At 43.4% G+C, this 16,488-nt stretch overlaps 1 protein-coding gene and 1 pseudogene across 2 annotated transcripts; one reads left to right on the top strand and one right to left on the bottom strand.

Annotated features, from left to right (window-relative positions):
* Positions 1-133: 133 nt before the first annotated feature.
* LOC106560973 (homeobox protein DBX2-like) lies at positions 134-5,260 on the top strand. 2 transcript variants are annotated; one of them, XM_014124463.2, is made up of 4 exons: positions 134-466; positions 1,837-1,926; positions 3,957-4,141; positions 4,478-5,260. In XM_014124463.2, the coding sequence occupies exons 1-4, from the start codon at positions 289-291 to the stop codon at positions 4,751-4,753; spliced, it is 729 nt and encodes a 242-aa protein (XP_013979938.1). In that variant the 5' UTR covers positions 134-288; the 3' UTR covers positions 4,754-5,260. The 2 variants fall into 2 exon arrangements, with proteins under 2 accessions (XP_013979938.1, XP_013979937.1); XM_014124462.2 differs by having other exon boundaries at positions 134-598; positions 4,478-5,258.
* LOC106560950 (prolactin-like) lies at positions 3,943-14,905 on the bottom strand (annotated as a pseudogene).
* Positions 14,906-16,488: the final 1,583 nt, after the last annotated feature.

Here is a 16,488-nt window from a genome sequence, read left to right as displayed (position 1 = left end):
CACACCTTCTGCCACTCCAGAACGGACCCAGTCTTATCTGAATTGAGAATCACATTAGAGCCTCTTAGCCAATCACACGGCAGCCCCGGAGCAAACTGCAGACCCTGGAGACGAGAAGGAGAGCAGAGAAGAAGAGAGTTAGAGAGAACTTTTGTTTTCCTGGGACTTTAATGAAGTTGGCCCTGGTTAGTCTTGGAGGGATTATATCCCAGACTGGAGTCACTTGTGTTACTTGGCCCTGTGACTGCTGTGCTGTGAGGTGAGTGAGGGAGCTTTCCTTAGGGTCACATGAAGGGGATGATCGCAGGGCAGAAGCAGAGCGGGAAGAAGAGCATGAATATGGCAGCAGTTTCACCTACTCACCCAGGCTTTGGGAGATCAGGGAAGAGCTTCCTCATCGACAATCTGCTGCGCTCGGCGGGGCCATCCTCTTCCTCATCCTCGCCCAACTCAGATGGACCAACAGGTGGGTTCTTCAGGGGTCCCGTGACCGGCCACCACAGGAGAACCTGGGGCCCTCAGCATGTTGTCTACCAGGGCCAGAGTCAGAACTGTAAACGAGTCAAAGACAGGGAGCTTCCTCCTCGGTCACACTCAGGTAAAAGCCACATATGATACAAAACATCATGATGAGCATTATGTATGCTATTCTATCATATTGTTGATTGTGAGATCTAGCCTGTACACATTTGAAACCACACTTAGGGAAAATGCACGTTTTTGATTTTGTTTAGTGTATACATTGTAACAAACTTTTTTGAATATACCTTGTCTAATGACAAAAGATGTTCTTCCGATTTGACCAAACCAGTTATTTGACATGATTTGAATCATTCAGAATCAATCAAGTTTAGTTTATTTCCAGAAATAACATAAAACATTTTATATAGATGTATCATTAAAAAGCCACTTTAAGGAAGTGCAAACACTACAATATCTTACTTTATTTTCCTTTCTTGTGTTCAGTTCAGATATAATATTTATTTTTCTGAAAATAATATCCAATAAACATTTGATACATTGTACTGGCTTTTTCTTAATTTGCTTTGTTCTTTGTAAATATAATTCTAAAACATTAGAAATTGAATTCATCAAAACGTTTACCGAAGAATGCTCATGTTTAAGATCTATTCTTAGAAATAAGACATATCATAGCACTACACATGTAAAACATTGTATTAATCACACTCAAAGCTGAATATTAAATCGGCAATCAACAATTGAAACAAGAATAAAGAAATGTCCCCGCCCTTGTTTTGGTAAATAGCTGAGAGATAGGTCTGGAGAAATGTAACCACTCTCAAATTCCTAGACAGAGCTATGGATGCAAGGACTAACCGTCCATGCTATCAAATTATAGTTTTAACCATTTTGTTAGGCTATATAGTGCTTTGTTTACAAAGATTTGACTAAAACAAGCTTATATTTTGTTTTCTGATGGGGTACAACAGTTGAACAAAGCTCATGAGACACATATAATATTATTAAAGAATCATTGAGTGTGTATCATTCATTTATAAGTCCACAAATGGATGTAGCAAACTACAGATTGCCCCTTTAATGACATACTGTATAACCAAGTGCTGTTATGTTCTACCACATTTAATTTCACTACAGCCATTCATTTATTTTTAATACATTTCATTTCCGGACGATAATCATTTGGCTACTCAAAACATGATGTATGTAATTGTTTTTACACTGAGTGGATGGTTTAGCAGAAAAATATATATACTTCCACCACAGTTCATTCATGGATTTTCACCTGCCAGCATTTATTATACATTTACAGTGCAATTTAATGAAACTCTCTCCCTCCCACCCTCCTCTCTACAGGCCTGTTGAGCAGTGTGTTTCTACGGGGCCCTCAGTATCTGCTGGCAGCAGTGTGCTGTGGTGGGTCCAGCCCTCCATCTGTCTTCTCCGGTGAGTGTTTTATGCTTCATCAGCGATGCCTCAGCTCCTCTCTAAGCATTAGCAGCAGGGTTTCCTATACTCTCTACGGCTAATTACTGATGCAATGCCAGGGAGCTAATTCTCCACTCAACTCTCTGCACTGCTATTCATGACCATTCACAGCTATTTAGACCCAGGGGGTGGGGTGGGGAGGAGGTTATGGAGCGGTGCTGGGGGGCTTTTATGGCCGTAGAGGCCCCCATTTGCACTCATATAGATACACACACCGACTCACTCAAATATGCAGAGCTAATAAACATTTTGTCTCTGTCAGATTAGGACTGTAATGATCAGTGAGATGCCACTGTAACAGTCTGTTATTGGTCTCTGTGTGACATTTTTATTGTCTCTCAGTGGCATTGAGCTCAGCCTCAGCAAAAAGGAACATTTGGCTGATAGTTGATCCAACTGTGATAATTGGTCCAGTGTGAGGAAACTGTTTATGATCCTGCCAAAAGGAGGGGATTGTTTGTGTTTATAATGAGGCTCTTAAGATGATTTCCTGTAGCTGATTATCTGAAAAATGTACATCAAACCAGAATCTATATCCCCTGGAATATGGATCTGTATTATGTTATGTAATTGCATTTGTTGTGAAGTCTGTATTAACCTTTTCATAGGAAAAGTCTCATTATGTGGACAACATCGCTTTATCCTAACTTCTGTCAGGGTTGTGGTGCTAGTTGCTAAGTCCTGTGACTTCTGACAAGTGAGGCAGCAAATAGCATCCCTCAGTAAATACCCCCTGGTCCCTCTTAGTGGGCTGACACTTTCCCACAGTGCCCAGCAACAGGACAATGCCATGCCCGGCCGTGACCAATCGGCACTTTCACTCCACCATCCACACGCGACCCCGCAGCAATGAATTCTGCGAAGCACAAAAAACGCAGTAAACACAGCCGTTCCTCTGCAGAAAGGGGGCTGTGCCCGGGAACAGCCCACTAACCCTCCTTTCTCCTGTCACCTCACTCTCATTCCTGCCCATTTAAAGTTCCCTTAATGGAACATAAAGAACTCAATGAAAGTGACTTTTATAGACTTATTCGAGCTCATCTTCCCATAGAACCGGGCCCATACCTGCAAGAGAAAAGATTTAGTGAGGAGCGCTGAGCCAGCAAGAGTAGTGGCCTTTCAACGAACAGTCTCTTTTGTGGTGGGTCCCTCAGGGTTGTGAGCTCAGACCAAGGGGGCAGACACACACGTAGCCCCCGGGAGTGACCTGTTAATCGTCCGTTTAAGTGGAAGCCATTGAGGCCCAATGGAGGCCTGAGGAGCATGTCTAAACCGGTTACTCGCTCCCCCGAGGTGGTCTGTGTGCAGATTTGTCGTACAGATTAAAAAGGCATTGCTCAATGGTATTTGGTAAATTGTTCCACTTGACTTTTGTTGTGCGTGCACCTGTGAGTGAGGCAGCGTGGGATTGCTCCTCAGAGTTCACCAAATCCCTTTCTCCCCGGTGAAAACGGGTCTCCATTCTCTCTTTAGTCACCCCCATTTTGTTAAATTAGACAGATTGACGCAAGTGGAGAGTAAGCGTGTATAAGATTGGCTACAGTAGATGGGCACAACCCATGTAGATAGTGAGTCAGGAAGTGAGCCATTTAGTGGATGAGTCTGCCTTTTATCATCAGTATGAGGATATATTCAGTGCTTTGGACTGGACTGGACATGATAAACCAGAATAATGCTGAAGATCCTTTCCCCATTTATTATTTGGATGATTTTCTATTTCGGTCCGCTTGATATGGAAATATAATACATTTATTTTCTTATTCAAATGCATGCTTGTTATTGACCTTATTTAAGTTAGACCCATTTCCATATTCAATAATTGGTACTTGTCTCTAGTAGTGCAATGTGCCATTGCCTTCATGCAACAGAGAATATACGTCAATGCAAATGAGTTAACTCATCCATAACCCAATGACATTTCCCTTTCAGGTTATTATTAGATGGAATAAAAACATGAATATGAATGATTCTGACCTCTGACCTTCCAGAGGGAGCCAACATTCCTATGTGGTCCCCGGATACGAGCCCCAAATCCCGGCGAGGGATCCTGAGGAGGGCGGTGTTCTCTGAGGAGCAGAGGAAGGAGCTGGAGAAAACGTTCAAGAGACAGAAGTACATCAGCAAGACAGACAGGAACAAGCTTGCAGCAGATCTCAGCCTGAAGGAGTCTCAGGTAGGATGCCATATAGCTCCTGTCTAGGTCGGTGCCCATAACAACCTCATTTTACATCCCGTGCTACATTATAGGCCTTCTCATCTCACCTCTTCATTGCGTGCAAACACATATTATTTGGGCGCTGCAGCTTAGATTTAGTAAATATCTAGAGTCACTTCTATTGTAAGTGTTCCTCATCTTAAAATGCTGTTAGAGTACGGCTTTCACTATTGTGATAATTGTAAGTAGATCAAATAGGTCATGCTCTCTGCTGTATCATAGACTTAGATTTGACTAAACAAAATGAATGGCACCTCAGTCTGAACCTCTCACTGACCTGTGTGTCTACTGTAGGTGAAGATCTGGTTCCAGAACCGGAGGATGAAGTGGAGGAACTGTAAGGAGAAGGAGGCCCACAGCGGCCGCTCCCCCATGGAGGAGCTCATGTCCCGGGGCTGCAAACAGGAAGAGGAGGCACCAGAGAGCACGGGCACGGCATTAGACAGATCATCATCACAGCAGTGGGACAGGGAAACAGGAGTTACCATAGAGAAAGAGCCATGCAAGAAACGTGTGACTTTGATACAGCCACTGAGTCTGCACAGACACACTATGACCTCTGACCCATGAGAGGATTAAAGACTGAGAGAAACCACTGGGCAAAAACTGGTTGAATCAACGTTGTTTCCACGTCATTTCAACAAAAAATGATACATGATGTTGAATCAACGTGGAAACTGATTGGATTGGGAAAAAAGTCATCAACATAAGGCAATTTCGTCTTTTTTTCATCCAACATTTTACCTAAATCCGACGGCATGGTAATTTTTTTTGCTGATTTCACATTGAATTCATGTTAGTTGACAACTCAACCAAATGTAAACCAAATCTAGAAGTTGAAATGACGTCTGTGCCCAGTGGGAAGATGAGGGTCAGTGTTGTGAGGCATGATTGAAAAGGGACTGTCTGAACATTGGATAAAACGACTAACACTCCATAACAATAAAATACTTGTCATTTTAATATTGTGTGGGTTGCTATTGTGTAGCAACATTTTGTAGACTGACTGAAAGTGTTTTTGAATGTGTTTTTGGAAAGTGTTTTTGAATGATCAATACAAATCTCAAAAACAAAACATTCATTAGACCATACATTGTATATTAACACACATTGAAGGTTAGTCAGCTACACACAACCATGCGTAAATGGTTTAACACGTAATATTGTATTCAGAATGTTTGTTTTACTCCTAACTGAAACAAAATCTGTAAATAAAATTATTCATTAAATGCTGATTTCTTCATTCCATGGTAATATTCAAGGCGCTGAGCACCCCATAGTAATACAAGACAAACTTAATAAGTTAGTCTTTAATATTTACAAAAATACAGTTCATCACTAAAGATAGTGCTTTTAACCAAGGACCTCAGGGAAAATATCAAATAAATGACAGATATTACAAATATAAAATGCCCAATAAATGTAACAGTGTAACAGTATGCAAATCAACCATAGCGAATGTTAGATGATATGCTGGACCTGTGCAACCAGAGTGAATGTTTGTTGATATGCTGGACCTGTGCAACCAGAGCGAATGTCAGATGATATGCTGGACCTCTGCAACCAGAGCGGATGTTAGATGATATGCTGGACCTGGGCAACCAGAGCGGATGTTAGATGATATGCTGGACCTGTGCAACCAGAGTGAACGTTAGATGATATGCTGGACCTGTGCAACCAGAGCGAATGTTAGATGATATGCTGGACCTGTGCAACCAGAGCAGATGTTAGATGATATGCTGGACCTGTGCAACCAGAGCGGATGTCAGATGATATGCTGGACCTGTGCAACCAGAGTGAATGTTAGATGATATGCTGGACCTGTGCAACCAGAGCGGATGTTAGATGATATGCTGGACCTGTGCAACCAGAGCGAATGTCAGATGATATGCTGGACCTGTGCAACCAGAGCAGATGTCAGATGATATGCTGGACCTGTGCAAGCAGAGCGAATGTCAGATGATATGCTGGACCTGTGCAACCAGAGCGGATGTTAGATGATATGCTGGACCTGTGCAACCAGAGCGGATGTTAGATGATATGCTGGTCCTGTGCAACCAGAGTGGATGTTAGATTGTGGTTTGGACAGCTGGACACACCTCAACAGCCCTGCTCAGGGAGGAGGGTATACTTCAGGATGCGGAGGTAGCTCTGGACCTTGTTGGAGTTTGAAGCAGTAGAGGAGGTACTGGTGGTCCATGGGGTCAATCTCCGAGGTGGAGGGGGAGGAGGAAGGGGGGAAGAGCCAGGGCCTCAGAGAGTGACTGATCATTCCCAGCAACTGCATCTGAGGCAGATAAACATACAGAGACCGTGTCTGTGGGATACAAATCACTCTAGACAGCAGGCTGCAGAGATGGAAGTACTGTATGCACATAGTAGTCACACTCTTTCGCACACGCACACACACACACACACACACACACACACACACACACACACACACACACACACACACACACACACACACACACACACACACACACACACACACACACACACACACACACACACACACACACACAGTGTCTGACTCTTACCTTCTCAGCCACTCCACTCCGTTCTGTAACTCCAGCAGCATGTCACTCATCTCCAGAGACTTGTTGGAGCTGTAGTGGTTAAACTCCTGGTCCTGGTGCTGAGCCTGAGCTTGGCCCTGACCCATGCTGTGGTGGAGCTGGGACAGGGGTTCTCCCCAAGCCCCAGAAGCTTCAGGATGACCTCTGTCAGCTCCTCTCTCTGGCAGGAAGGGGGGGAGGGGTGGGTCCAAATCAGATACAGACAATAACTTTTATTGATAGTTATTACACTTTCATCTGTCCAGTTGAGTCAATTTTACTCACTTATAACAGTGGAATCAATTATGCTCAACTTTACTCTACAGTACTATACAGAGCAGGCAGACAAGAGACTACCACTTGTCAAATCAAATCAAATCAAATTGTATTCATCACATGCGGTGAATACAACAGGTGTAGACGTTACCGGGAAATGCTTACTTACAAGCCTTTAATCAACAACGCAGTTCAAAATATTTGCTAGTTTTGTCCCATGGAATAAATGTTGTGGATCTTAATGTTTTTCCTCATAATCCTGGACTATCGAACCACCATTTTATTACGTTCGCAATCGCAACAAATAATCTGCTCAGACCCCAACCAAGAAGCATTAAAAGTCGTGCTATAAATTCTCAGACAACCCAAAGATTCCTTGATGCCCTTCCAGACTCCCTCTGCCTACCCAAGGACGTCAGAGGACAAAAATCAGTTAACCACCTAACCGAGGAACTCAATTTAACCTTGCGCAATACCCTAGATGCAGTTGCACCCCTAAAAACAAAAAACATTTGCATAAGAAACTAGCTCCCTGGTATACAGAAAATACACGTGCTCTGAAGCAAGCTTCCAGAAAATTGGAACGGAAATGGCGCCACACCAAACTGGAAGTCTTCCGACTAGCTTGGAAAGACAGTACCGTGCAGTATCGAAGAGCCCTCACTGCTGCTCGATCATCCTAATTTTCCAACTTAATTGAGGAAAATAAGAACAATCCGAAATGTCTTTTTGATACTGTCGCAAAGTTAATTATAAAGCAGCATTCCCCAGGAGAGGATGGCTCTCACTTCAGCAGTGATGAATTCATGAACTTCTTTGAGGAAAAGATCATGATCATTAGAAAGCAAATTACGGACTCCTCTTTAAATCTGCGTATTCCTCCAAAGCTCCGCTGTCCTGAGTCTGCACAACCCTGCCAGGACCTAGGATCAAGGGAGACACTAAAGTGTTTTAGTACTATATCTCTTGACACAATGATGAAAATAATCATGGCCTCTAAACCTTCAAGCTGCATACTGGACCCTATTCCAACTAAACTACTGAAAGAGCTGCTTTCTGTGCTTGGCCCTCCTATGTTGAACATAACAAACGGCTCTCTATCCACCGGATGTGTACCAAACTCACTAAAAGTGCCAGTAATAAAGCCTCTCTTGAAAAAGCCAAATCTTGACCCAGAAATTATAAAAAAACTATCGTCCTATATCGAATCTTCCATTCCTCTCCAAAAATTTTGAAAAAGCTGTTGCGCAGCAACTCACTGCCTTCCTGAAGACAAACAATGTACACGAAAAGCTTCAATCTGGTTTTGGACCCCATCATAGCACTGAGACTGCACTTGTGAAGGTGGTAAAGGACCTTTTAATGACGTCAGACCGAGGTTCTGCGTCTGTCCTCGTGCTCCTAGATCTTAGTGCTGCTTTTGATACCATCGATCACCACATTCTTTTGGAGAGATTGGAAACCCAAATTGGTCTACATGGACAAGTTCTGGCCTGGTTTAGGACTTATCTGTCGGAAATATATCAGTTTCTCTCTGTGAATGGTTTGTCCTCTGACAAATCAACTGTACATTTCGGTGTTCCTCAAGGTTCCGTTTTAGGACCACTATTGTTTTCACTATATATTTTACCTCTTGGGGATGTCATTCGAAAACATAATGTAAAATTTCACTGCTATGCGGATGACACACAGCTGTACATTTCAATGAAACATGGTGAAGCCCCAAAATTGCCCTCGCTAGAAGCCTGTGTCTCAAACATAAGGAAGTGGATGGCTGCAAACTTTCTACTCTTAAACTCGGAAAAAACAGAGATGCTTGTTCTAGGTCCCAAGAAACAAAGAGATCTTCTGTTGAATCTGACAATTAATCTGGATGGTTGTACAGTCGTCTCAAATAAAACTGTGAAGGACCTCGGCGTTACTCTGGACCCTGATCTCTCTTTTGAAGAACATATCAAGACTGTTTCAAGGACAGCTTTTTTCCATCTACGTAACATTGCAAAAATCAGAAACTTTCTGTCCAAAAATTACGCAGAAAAATTAATCCATGCCTTTGTTACTTCTAGATTGGACTACTGCAATGCTCTACTTTCCGGCTACCCGGATAAAGCACTAAATAAACTTCAGTTAGTGCTAAATACGGCTGCTAGAATCCTGACTAGAACCAAAAAATGTGATCATATTACTCCAGTGCTAGCCTCCCTACACTGGCTTCCTGTTAAGGCAAGGGCTGATTTCAAGGTTTTACTGCTAACCTACAAAGCATTACATGGGCTTGCTCCTACCTATCTTTCCGATTTGGTCCTGCCGTACATACCTACACGTACGCTACGGTCACAAGACGCGGGCCTCCTAATTGTTCCTAGAATTTCTAAGCAAACAGCTGGAGGCAGGGCTTTCTCCTATAGAGCTCCATTTTTATGGAATAGTCTGCCTACCCATGTGAGAGACGCAGACTCAGTCTCAACCTTTAAGTCTTTACTGAAGACATATCTCTTCAGTAGGTCCTATGATTAAGTGTAGTCTGGCCCAGGGGTGTGAAGGTGAACGGAAAGGCTGGAGCAACGAACCGCCCTTGCTGTCTCTGCCTGGCCGGTTTCCCCTCATTCCACTGGGATTCTCTGCCTCTACCCCTATTACGGGGGCTGAGTCACTGGCTTACTGGTGTTCTTCCATGCCGTCCCTGGGAGGGGTGCGTCACTTGAGTGGGTTGAGTCACTGACGTAGTCTTCCTGTCTGGGTTGGCGCCCCCCCCTTGGGCTGTGCCGTGGCGGAGATCTTTGTGGGCTGTACTCGGCCTTGTCCCGGGATGGTATGTTGGTGGTTGGAGATATCCCTCCAGTGGTGTGGAGGCTGTGCTTTGGCAAAGTGGGTGGGGTTATATCCTACCTGTTTGGCCCTGTCCGGGGGTTTCATTGGATGGGGCCACAGTGTCTCCTGACCCCTCCTGTCTCAGCCTCCAGTATTTATGCTGCAGTAGTTTATGTGTCGGGGGGCTAGGGTCAGTCTGTCACATCTGGAGTATTTCTCTTGTCTTTTCCAGTGTCCTGTGTGAATTTAAATATGCTCTCTCTAATTCTCTCTTTCTCTTTCTTTCTTTCTCTCTCTCGGAGGACCTGAGCCCTAGGACCATGCCTCAGGACTACCTGGCTTGATGACTCCTTGCTGTCCCCAGTTCACCTGGCCGTGCTGCTGCTCCAGTTCCAACTGTTCTGCCTGCAGCTATGGAACCCTGACCTGTTCACCGGACGTGCTACCTGTCCCAGACCTGTTGTCCCAGACCTGCTGGAACCCTGACCTATTCACCGGACGTGCTACCTGTCCCAGACCTGCTGTTTTCAACTCTCTAGAGACAGCAGGAGCGGTAGAGATACTCTCAAAGATCGGCTATGAAAAAGCCAACTGACACTTACCCTTTTGTTACTGACTTGTTGCACCCTCGACAACTACTATGATTATTATTATTTGACAATGCTGGTCATTTATGAACATTTGAACATCTAGGCCATGTGCTGTTATAATCTCCACCCGGCACAGCCAGAAGAGGACTGGCTACCCCTCATAGCCTGGTTCCTCTCTAGGTTTCTTCCTAGGTTTTGGCCTTTTTAGGGAGTTTTTCCTAGCCACCGTGCTTCTACACCTGCATTGCTTGCTGTTTGGGGTTTTAGGCTGGGTTTCTGTACAGCACTTTGTGATATCAGCTGATGTAAGAAGTGCTATATAAATACATTTGATTTGATTTTATTCTTCTAAACTCTTCCAGGCTATCTCTATATCGGGTCACACACACCACATCTTGTCTATCGAATGCCAGCTTTTAGGTTTTTATCACCAAGTCATTGTCAGCTCAAGCTATCTCTAGCAGACTAACTGCAGGAAGCTAGAGTGGAAACCATCTCTTTACAGAAACACAGAATTGAACAGAACAGAAATGTCCTATTTGTTAAGTATTAATTGCTAACTATTAATATCAAACCAACCAGGTAAATATGTAATTTTTCTATCACAAAAGTAAAGTACAGATACTCCAAAAAATGACTTAAGAAGTACTATATAGTATTTTTACTTAAGTACTTTACATTCACTCTTAGTCCTGTATTGACACTTTGCCTGTTTGATGGTTCATCTGAGGGCATAGCGCGATTTCTTATAAGCGTCCGGATTAGTGTCCCGTTCCTTGAAAGCAGCAGCTCTAGCCTTTAGCTCAGTGCGGATGTTGCCTATAATCCATGGCTTCCGGTTGGATTATGTACGTACGGTCACTGTGGGGATGACGTCGTCAATGCACTTATTGATGAAGTGGGTGACTGAGGGGGTACACTCCTCAATACCATTGGATGAATCACGGAACATATTCCAGTCTGTGCTAGCAAAACAGTCCCGTAGCGTAGCATCCGCGTCATCTGTCCACTTCCGTATTGAGCGAGTCACTGGTACTTCCTGCTTTAGTTTTTGCTTGTAAGCAGGAATCAGGAGGATATAATTATGGTCAGATTTACCAAATGGAGGGTGAGGGAGAGCTTTGTATGCATGCCTGTGTGTGAAGTAAAGGTGGTCTAGAGTGTTTTTTCCTCTGGTTGCACATATGACATGCTGGTAGAAAATAGGCAAAACGGATTTAAGTTTGCCTGCATTAAAGTCGCCGGCCACTAGGAGCGCCGCTTCTGGATGAGCATTTTTCTTGTTTGCTACGAGTGGGTGCTATACAGCTCGTTGAGTGCGGTCTAAGTGACAGCATCGGTTTGTGGGGGTAAATAGACGGCTATGAATAACATAGATGATAACTCTCTTGTTAGATAGTGTGGTCTACAGCTTATCATTAGGCAATCTACTTCAGGCGAGCAACACCTCGAGAATTATTTAATATTAAACATTGCGCACCAGTTGTCGTCTTATCAGATGTAGCTGCTCTTTCTTGCCGATACACGGAAAACCCAGCCAGCTCTATATTATCTGTGTTGTCATTCAGCCATGACTCGGTGAAACATTTTTTATTTATTTCACCTTTATTTAACCAGGTAGTCTAGTTGAGAACAAGTTCTCATTTGCAACTGCGACCTGGCCAAGATAAAGCATAGCAATTCGACACATACAACAACACAGAGTTACACATGGAATAAACAAACATACAGTCAATAATACAGTAGAAAAAAAGAAAACAAAAAGTCTATATACAGTGAGTGCAAATGAGGAAAGATAAGGGAGTTAAGGCAATAAATAGGCCATGGTGGCGAAGTAATTACAATATAGCAATTAAACACTGGAATGGTAGATGTGCAGAAGATGAATGTGCAAGCAGAGATACTGGGGTGCAAAGGAGCAAGATAAATAAAATAAATACAGTATGGGGATGAGGTAGATAGATGGGCCGTTTACAGATGGGCTATATACAGGTGCAGTGTTCTGTGAGCTGCTCTGACAGCTGGTGCTTAAAGCTAGTGAGTGAGATATGAGTCTCCAGCTTCAGTGATTTTTGCAGTTCGCTCCAGTTATTGGCAGCAGAGAATTGGAAGGAAAGGCAACCAAAGGAGAAATTGGCTTTGGGGGTGACCAGTGAGATATACCTGCTGGAGCACGTGCTACGAGTGGGTGCTGCTATGGTGACCAGTGAGCTGAGATAAGGCGGGGCTTTACCTAGCAAAGACTTGTAGATAACCTGTAGGGTTTGGCGACGAGTATGAAGCGAGGGCCAACCAATGAGAGCGTACAGGTCGCAGTGGTGGATAGTGTATGGGGCTTTGGTGACAAAACATAAGATATTACTGTTTTTAATGTCCCGTTGGTAGGATAGTCTCGACCGTAGATCATTCAGTTTGTTTTCCAGTGATTGCATGTTGGCCAATAGAACTGATGGTAATGGCAATTTACTCACTCGCCTACAAATCTTCAGAAGGCACCCCGACCTTCATCCCCTGTATCTCTGTCTTTTCTTCACACGAATGACAGGAATTTGGGCCTGGTCTCCGGGAAGCAGTATATCCGTCACGTTGGACTCATTAAAGAAAAAATATTTGTCCAGTTCGAGGTGAGTAATCGTTGTTCTGATGTCAAGAAGCTCTTTTCAGTCAAAAATGACGGTAGCAGCAACTTTATGTACAAAATAAGTTACAAACAATGCAAAAATAAAAATGGCACAGTTGGTTAGGAGCCCGTAAAACGGCAGCCATCCCCTCCGTTGCCATTATATCAATTATATCAATGAACCTACCAGGTACAACCCCAAATCTGTAAACATGGGTACCCTCATAGATATCATCCTGACCAACCTGTCCTCTAAATATACCTCTGCTGTCTTCAACCAGGATCTCAGCGATCACTGCCTCATTGTCCGTAATGGGTCTGCGGTCAAACGACCACCCCTCATCACTGTCAAACGCTCCCTAAAACACTTCAGCGAGCAGGCCTTTCTAATCAACCTGGCCCGGGTATCCTGGAAGGATATTGACCTCATTTTGTCAGTAGAGGATACCTGGTTATTCTTTAAAAGTGCTTTCCTCACCATCTTAAATAAGCATGCCCCATTCAAAAAATGTAGAACCAGGAACAGATATAGCCCTTGGTTCACTCCAGACCTGACTGCCCTTGACCAGCACAAAAACATCCTATGAATTGTAATTACTTCGCCACTTCGGCCCTACCTCCCTAATCTTACCTCATTTGCACACACTGTATATGTATAGATTTTTTCTATTGTGTTATTGACTGTACGTTTGTTTATTCCATGTGTAACTCTGTGTTGTTGTTTGTGTCACACTGCTTTGCTTTATCTTGGCCAGGTCGCAGTTGTAAATGAGAACTTGTTCTCAACTGGCCTACCTGGTTAAATAAAGATGAAATATATATATTTTTTAAATAGTCACTTTATTAACATGATACAGAAGGGTGCAGATATGAACATGCAGAAGAGACATGCAGAGAGAGTTTAAACACATGCAGACACAATAACATTTAGATAAGACTATAAAGTGCTTGGCTCACTGTGTCACAGGCGTCAAACTGAGTAGACCAAGGTGCAGCATGGAATATGTTCATCTTGTAGTTCAATGCGAAAGAATGAACACTTTACAAATTAAACAAAAAATTACAGCAGACAGTTATGTCAGGTACTTACAACTAAACGGAAAACAACTACCCACAAAACCCAAAGGAAAAACAGGCTGCCTAAGTATGGTTCCTAATCAGAGACAACGATAGACAGCTTCCTCTGGTTAGGAACCATACTCGGCCCAACACAAAGAAATACAACATATAGAATGCCCACCACACACCCTGACCTAACCACATAGAGAAACAAACCCTCTCTCTCAGGTCAGGGCGTGACACACTGCTAGTCTCTGTGCATTCTCCTTGTCATCTGGTGTAAGTTTGTGAAAGCTGTGGCATTTCCGTTTTCTAATGTGGTTTTTCATGGGGAGGAAATATTGCTCCTTTGGAAGAGATGTAAAATAAGAGAAAAGGATGATAAAAATGAGGAACAGGGGATAATAAGTAGATAATAAGTAATGATGTAATCTCAAAGTTGAGAGAGGAGAGTGAGAGAAAGAGAGAACGAGCAAGAGAAAGGAGGGCAGAGGAGACTAAAATAGAGGAGCGACTCACAAACTCTGAGTGTAGATCGCTGGAGATATCATGCATTCTGGCAGACTGCTGAATACCCTGTCGAAAAGGCCTGCCAGGGACAGTGCATGGCACCCTGCCTGTCTATGGGCACAGATGGGGGCCCGGCCAGCCTTATGGTCCACATATACCAGGACAAGGAAAACAACCCACACCAATGTAAGAGAAAGCAACAGCAAGAGGAAAAAGTCAGTTGGAGATACTCAAATCATAAGCAAATGTAAACTGGAAATCCAAGTTAAAACTACATCCAGCTCTTACTCTGCTTCATGGTCCGTCCGATTGGTTGCCAGTCCTGTTGATGGGTTGACATTTGTTGTGGTTGGTCAGCAGTGGTCTGTCACTTACTGTCCAGGCATATGTCTGGACTACATGACTGGACTCTATGACTATGACTGTATGATGACGTCGTTGTTCATTAAACATGAGGAGGGGGTAATAAAGCCATGGTTTTGTCTCTGTTAGTCATATCCACTCCTCACACCCTGGGGCGGACAGAAGGAAACCCGGCGGAATAGCATCGCATCAGAAAAAAGAGACAGAGAAAAAGAGAGAGAGACAGATAATCAGGCAGATCACAATGGCGTCAGCAGAGATGTATTAATGTATTTTAATGGAGCCCTGAAATAAAGTTTTACTGGCCCTCCACAGTCTGGTATGAACTGCATAAGAACTCTAAAAGAACTCACATTGCACACAATCCCTCCAAATCCTTAACAAACGAAGTCCATGTGTGAGTCTCGAAGCACTCCGTCACTAATACCAATGTGACCTTATGTGACATCATTTGACCTACTTGGTGGTGGTATAGTGGAGGTAACAGATTCAGTGCTTAATTTGTAGACTGGGAGGTAGCAGAACAAAAAGTGAGCCCGAGAGGGGGGTGACCTGGAGGCCTCCGAGGTACCGAAACGCATTTAAAAAAAATCACCTTTATTAAAAAGCATTGCATGCATTATCATCGCTTTTACATTGTCACGATCGCTGTCTTCAAACTCCCTATCATAAATAAACCAAGGCGCAGCATGCGTGGAATTCCACATCCTTTATTCAAAGTGAAACCAAAAAACAATACAGAAGGGAAACAAAACTTGATGTTCTGGGCTGCTCACAGGCAGCTGCACAAAAACAAGATCCCACAATCACAGGTGGGAAAAGGGTTGCCTAAGTTTGATCCCCAATCAGAGACAACGATAGACAGCAGCCTCTGATTGGGGACCATACCCGGCCAAACAAAGAAATAAGAAAACTAGATTGCCCACACAAATCACACCCTGACCTGACCAAATAGAGAAATAGAAAGGCTCTCTATGGTCAGGGCGTGACATACATACTGGCATAGAGCAGTAGCGTAGAGGCGCTTGCAGAAAAATATTTGCCTAGGTCCCCCCAAAAAATGTGGCCTTTTATAAACGCATTTTATGCAATTCTACACCGTTTTAGATGACTGGAGACAGAATATTTATTAATACCACACAAATGATCGAAATGACAGGCTACTTTGAAACTGACAAACAGAGAATCTTAGGTCAATAAAAAGGACCTTGTCTTGAATCCATCAATAGTGTAGGCCTAGGTGAGTGGAGCATACATATTGTACAGTATAAGGAGGAAATTCTAGTCCTGAAAAAGCTTTCTAGTTCCAGTGACTCACCCAATGAGGTGCAGCTCACTCACTGGCTATGGCCGATGCGCTCAGTGGTGTAAAGTACTTGAAAGCACTACGTAAGTAATTTTTAGTTTTCCATCTGGTATGCTTAATATAAGGACTTTGAAATGATTTATACTTCATCTATTATTTGTTGGATTGTACACCCTTTTTCTCCCCAACTCATCGCTGCAACTTCCCAACAG

Source organism: Salmo salar, chromosome ssa10 (genome assembly GCF_905237065.1).
Source record: "Salmo salar chromosome ssa10, Ssal_v3.1, whole genome shotgun sequence".
NCBI classification, from domain to species: domain Eukaryota; kingdom Metazoa; phylum Chordata; class Actinopteri; order Salmoniformes; family Salmonidae; genus Salmo; species Salmo salar.
The sequence above is the reverse complement of the archived record's forward strand: the minus strand, read 5'-3'. Positions and strand labels throughout refer to the sequence as shown.

Coding starts and splice junctions, on each gene's coding strand:
- LOC106560973 (XM_014124462.2), top strand. CDS start 289: ATGAAGGGGATGATCGCAGGGCAGAAGCAGAGCGGGAAGAAGAGCATG. Junction 599..1,836: donor TCCTCCTCGGTCACACTCAG/GTAAAAGCCACA, acceptor TCCTCTCTACAG/GCCTGTTGAGCAGTGTGTTT. Junction 4,142..4,477: donor TCAGCCTGAAGGAGTCTCAG/GTAGGATGCCAT, acceptor TGTCTACTGTAG/GTGAAGATCTGGTTCCAGAA.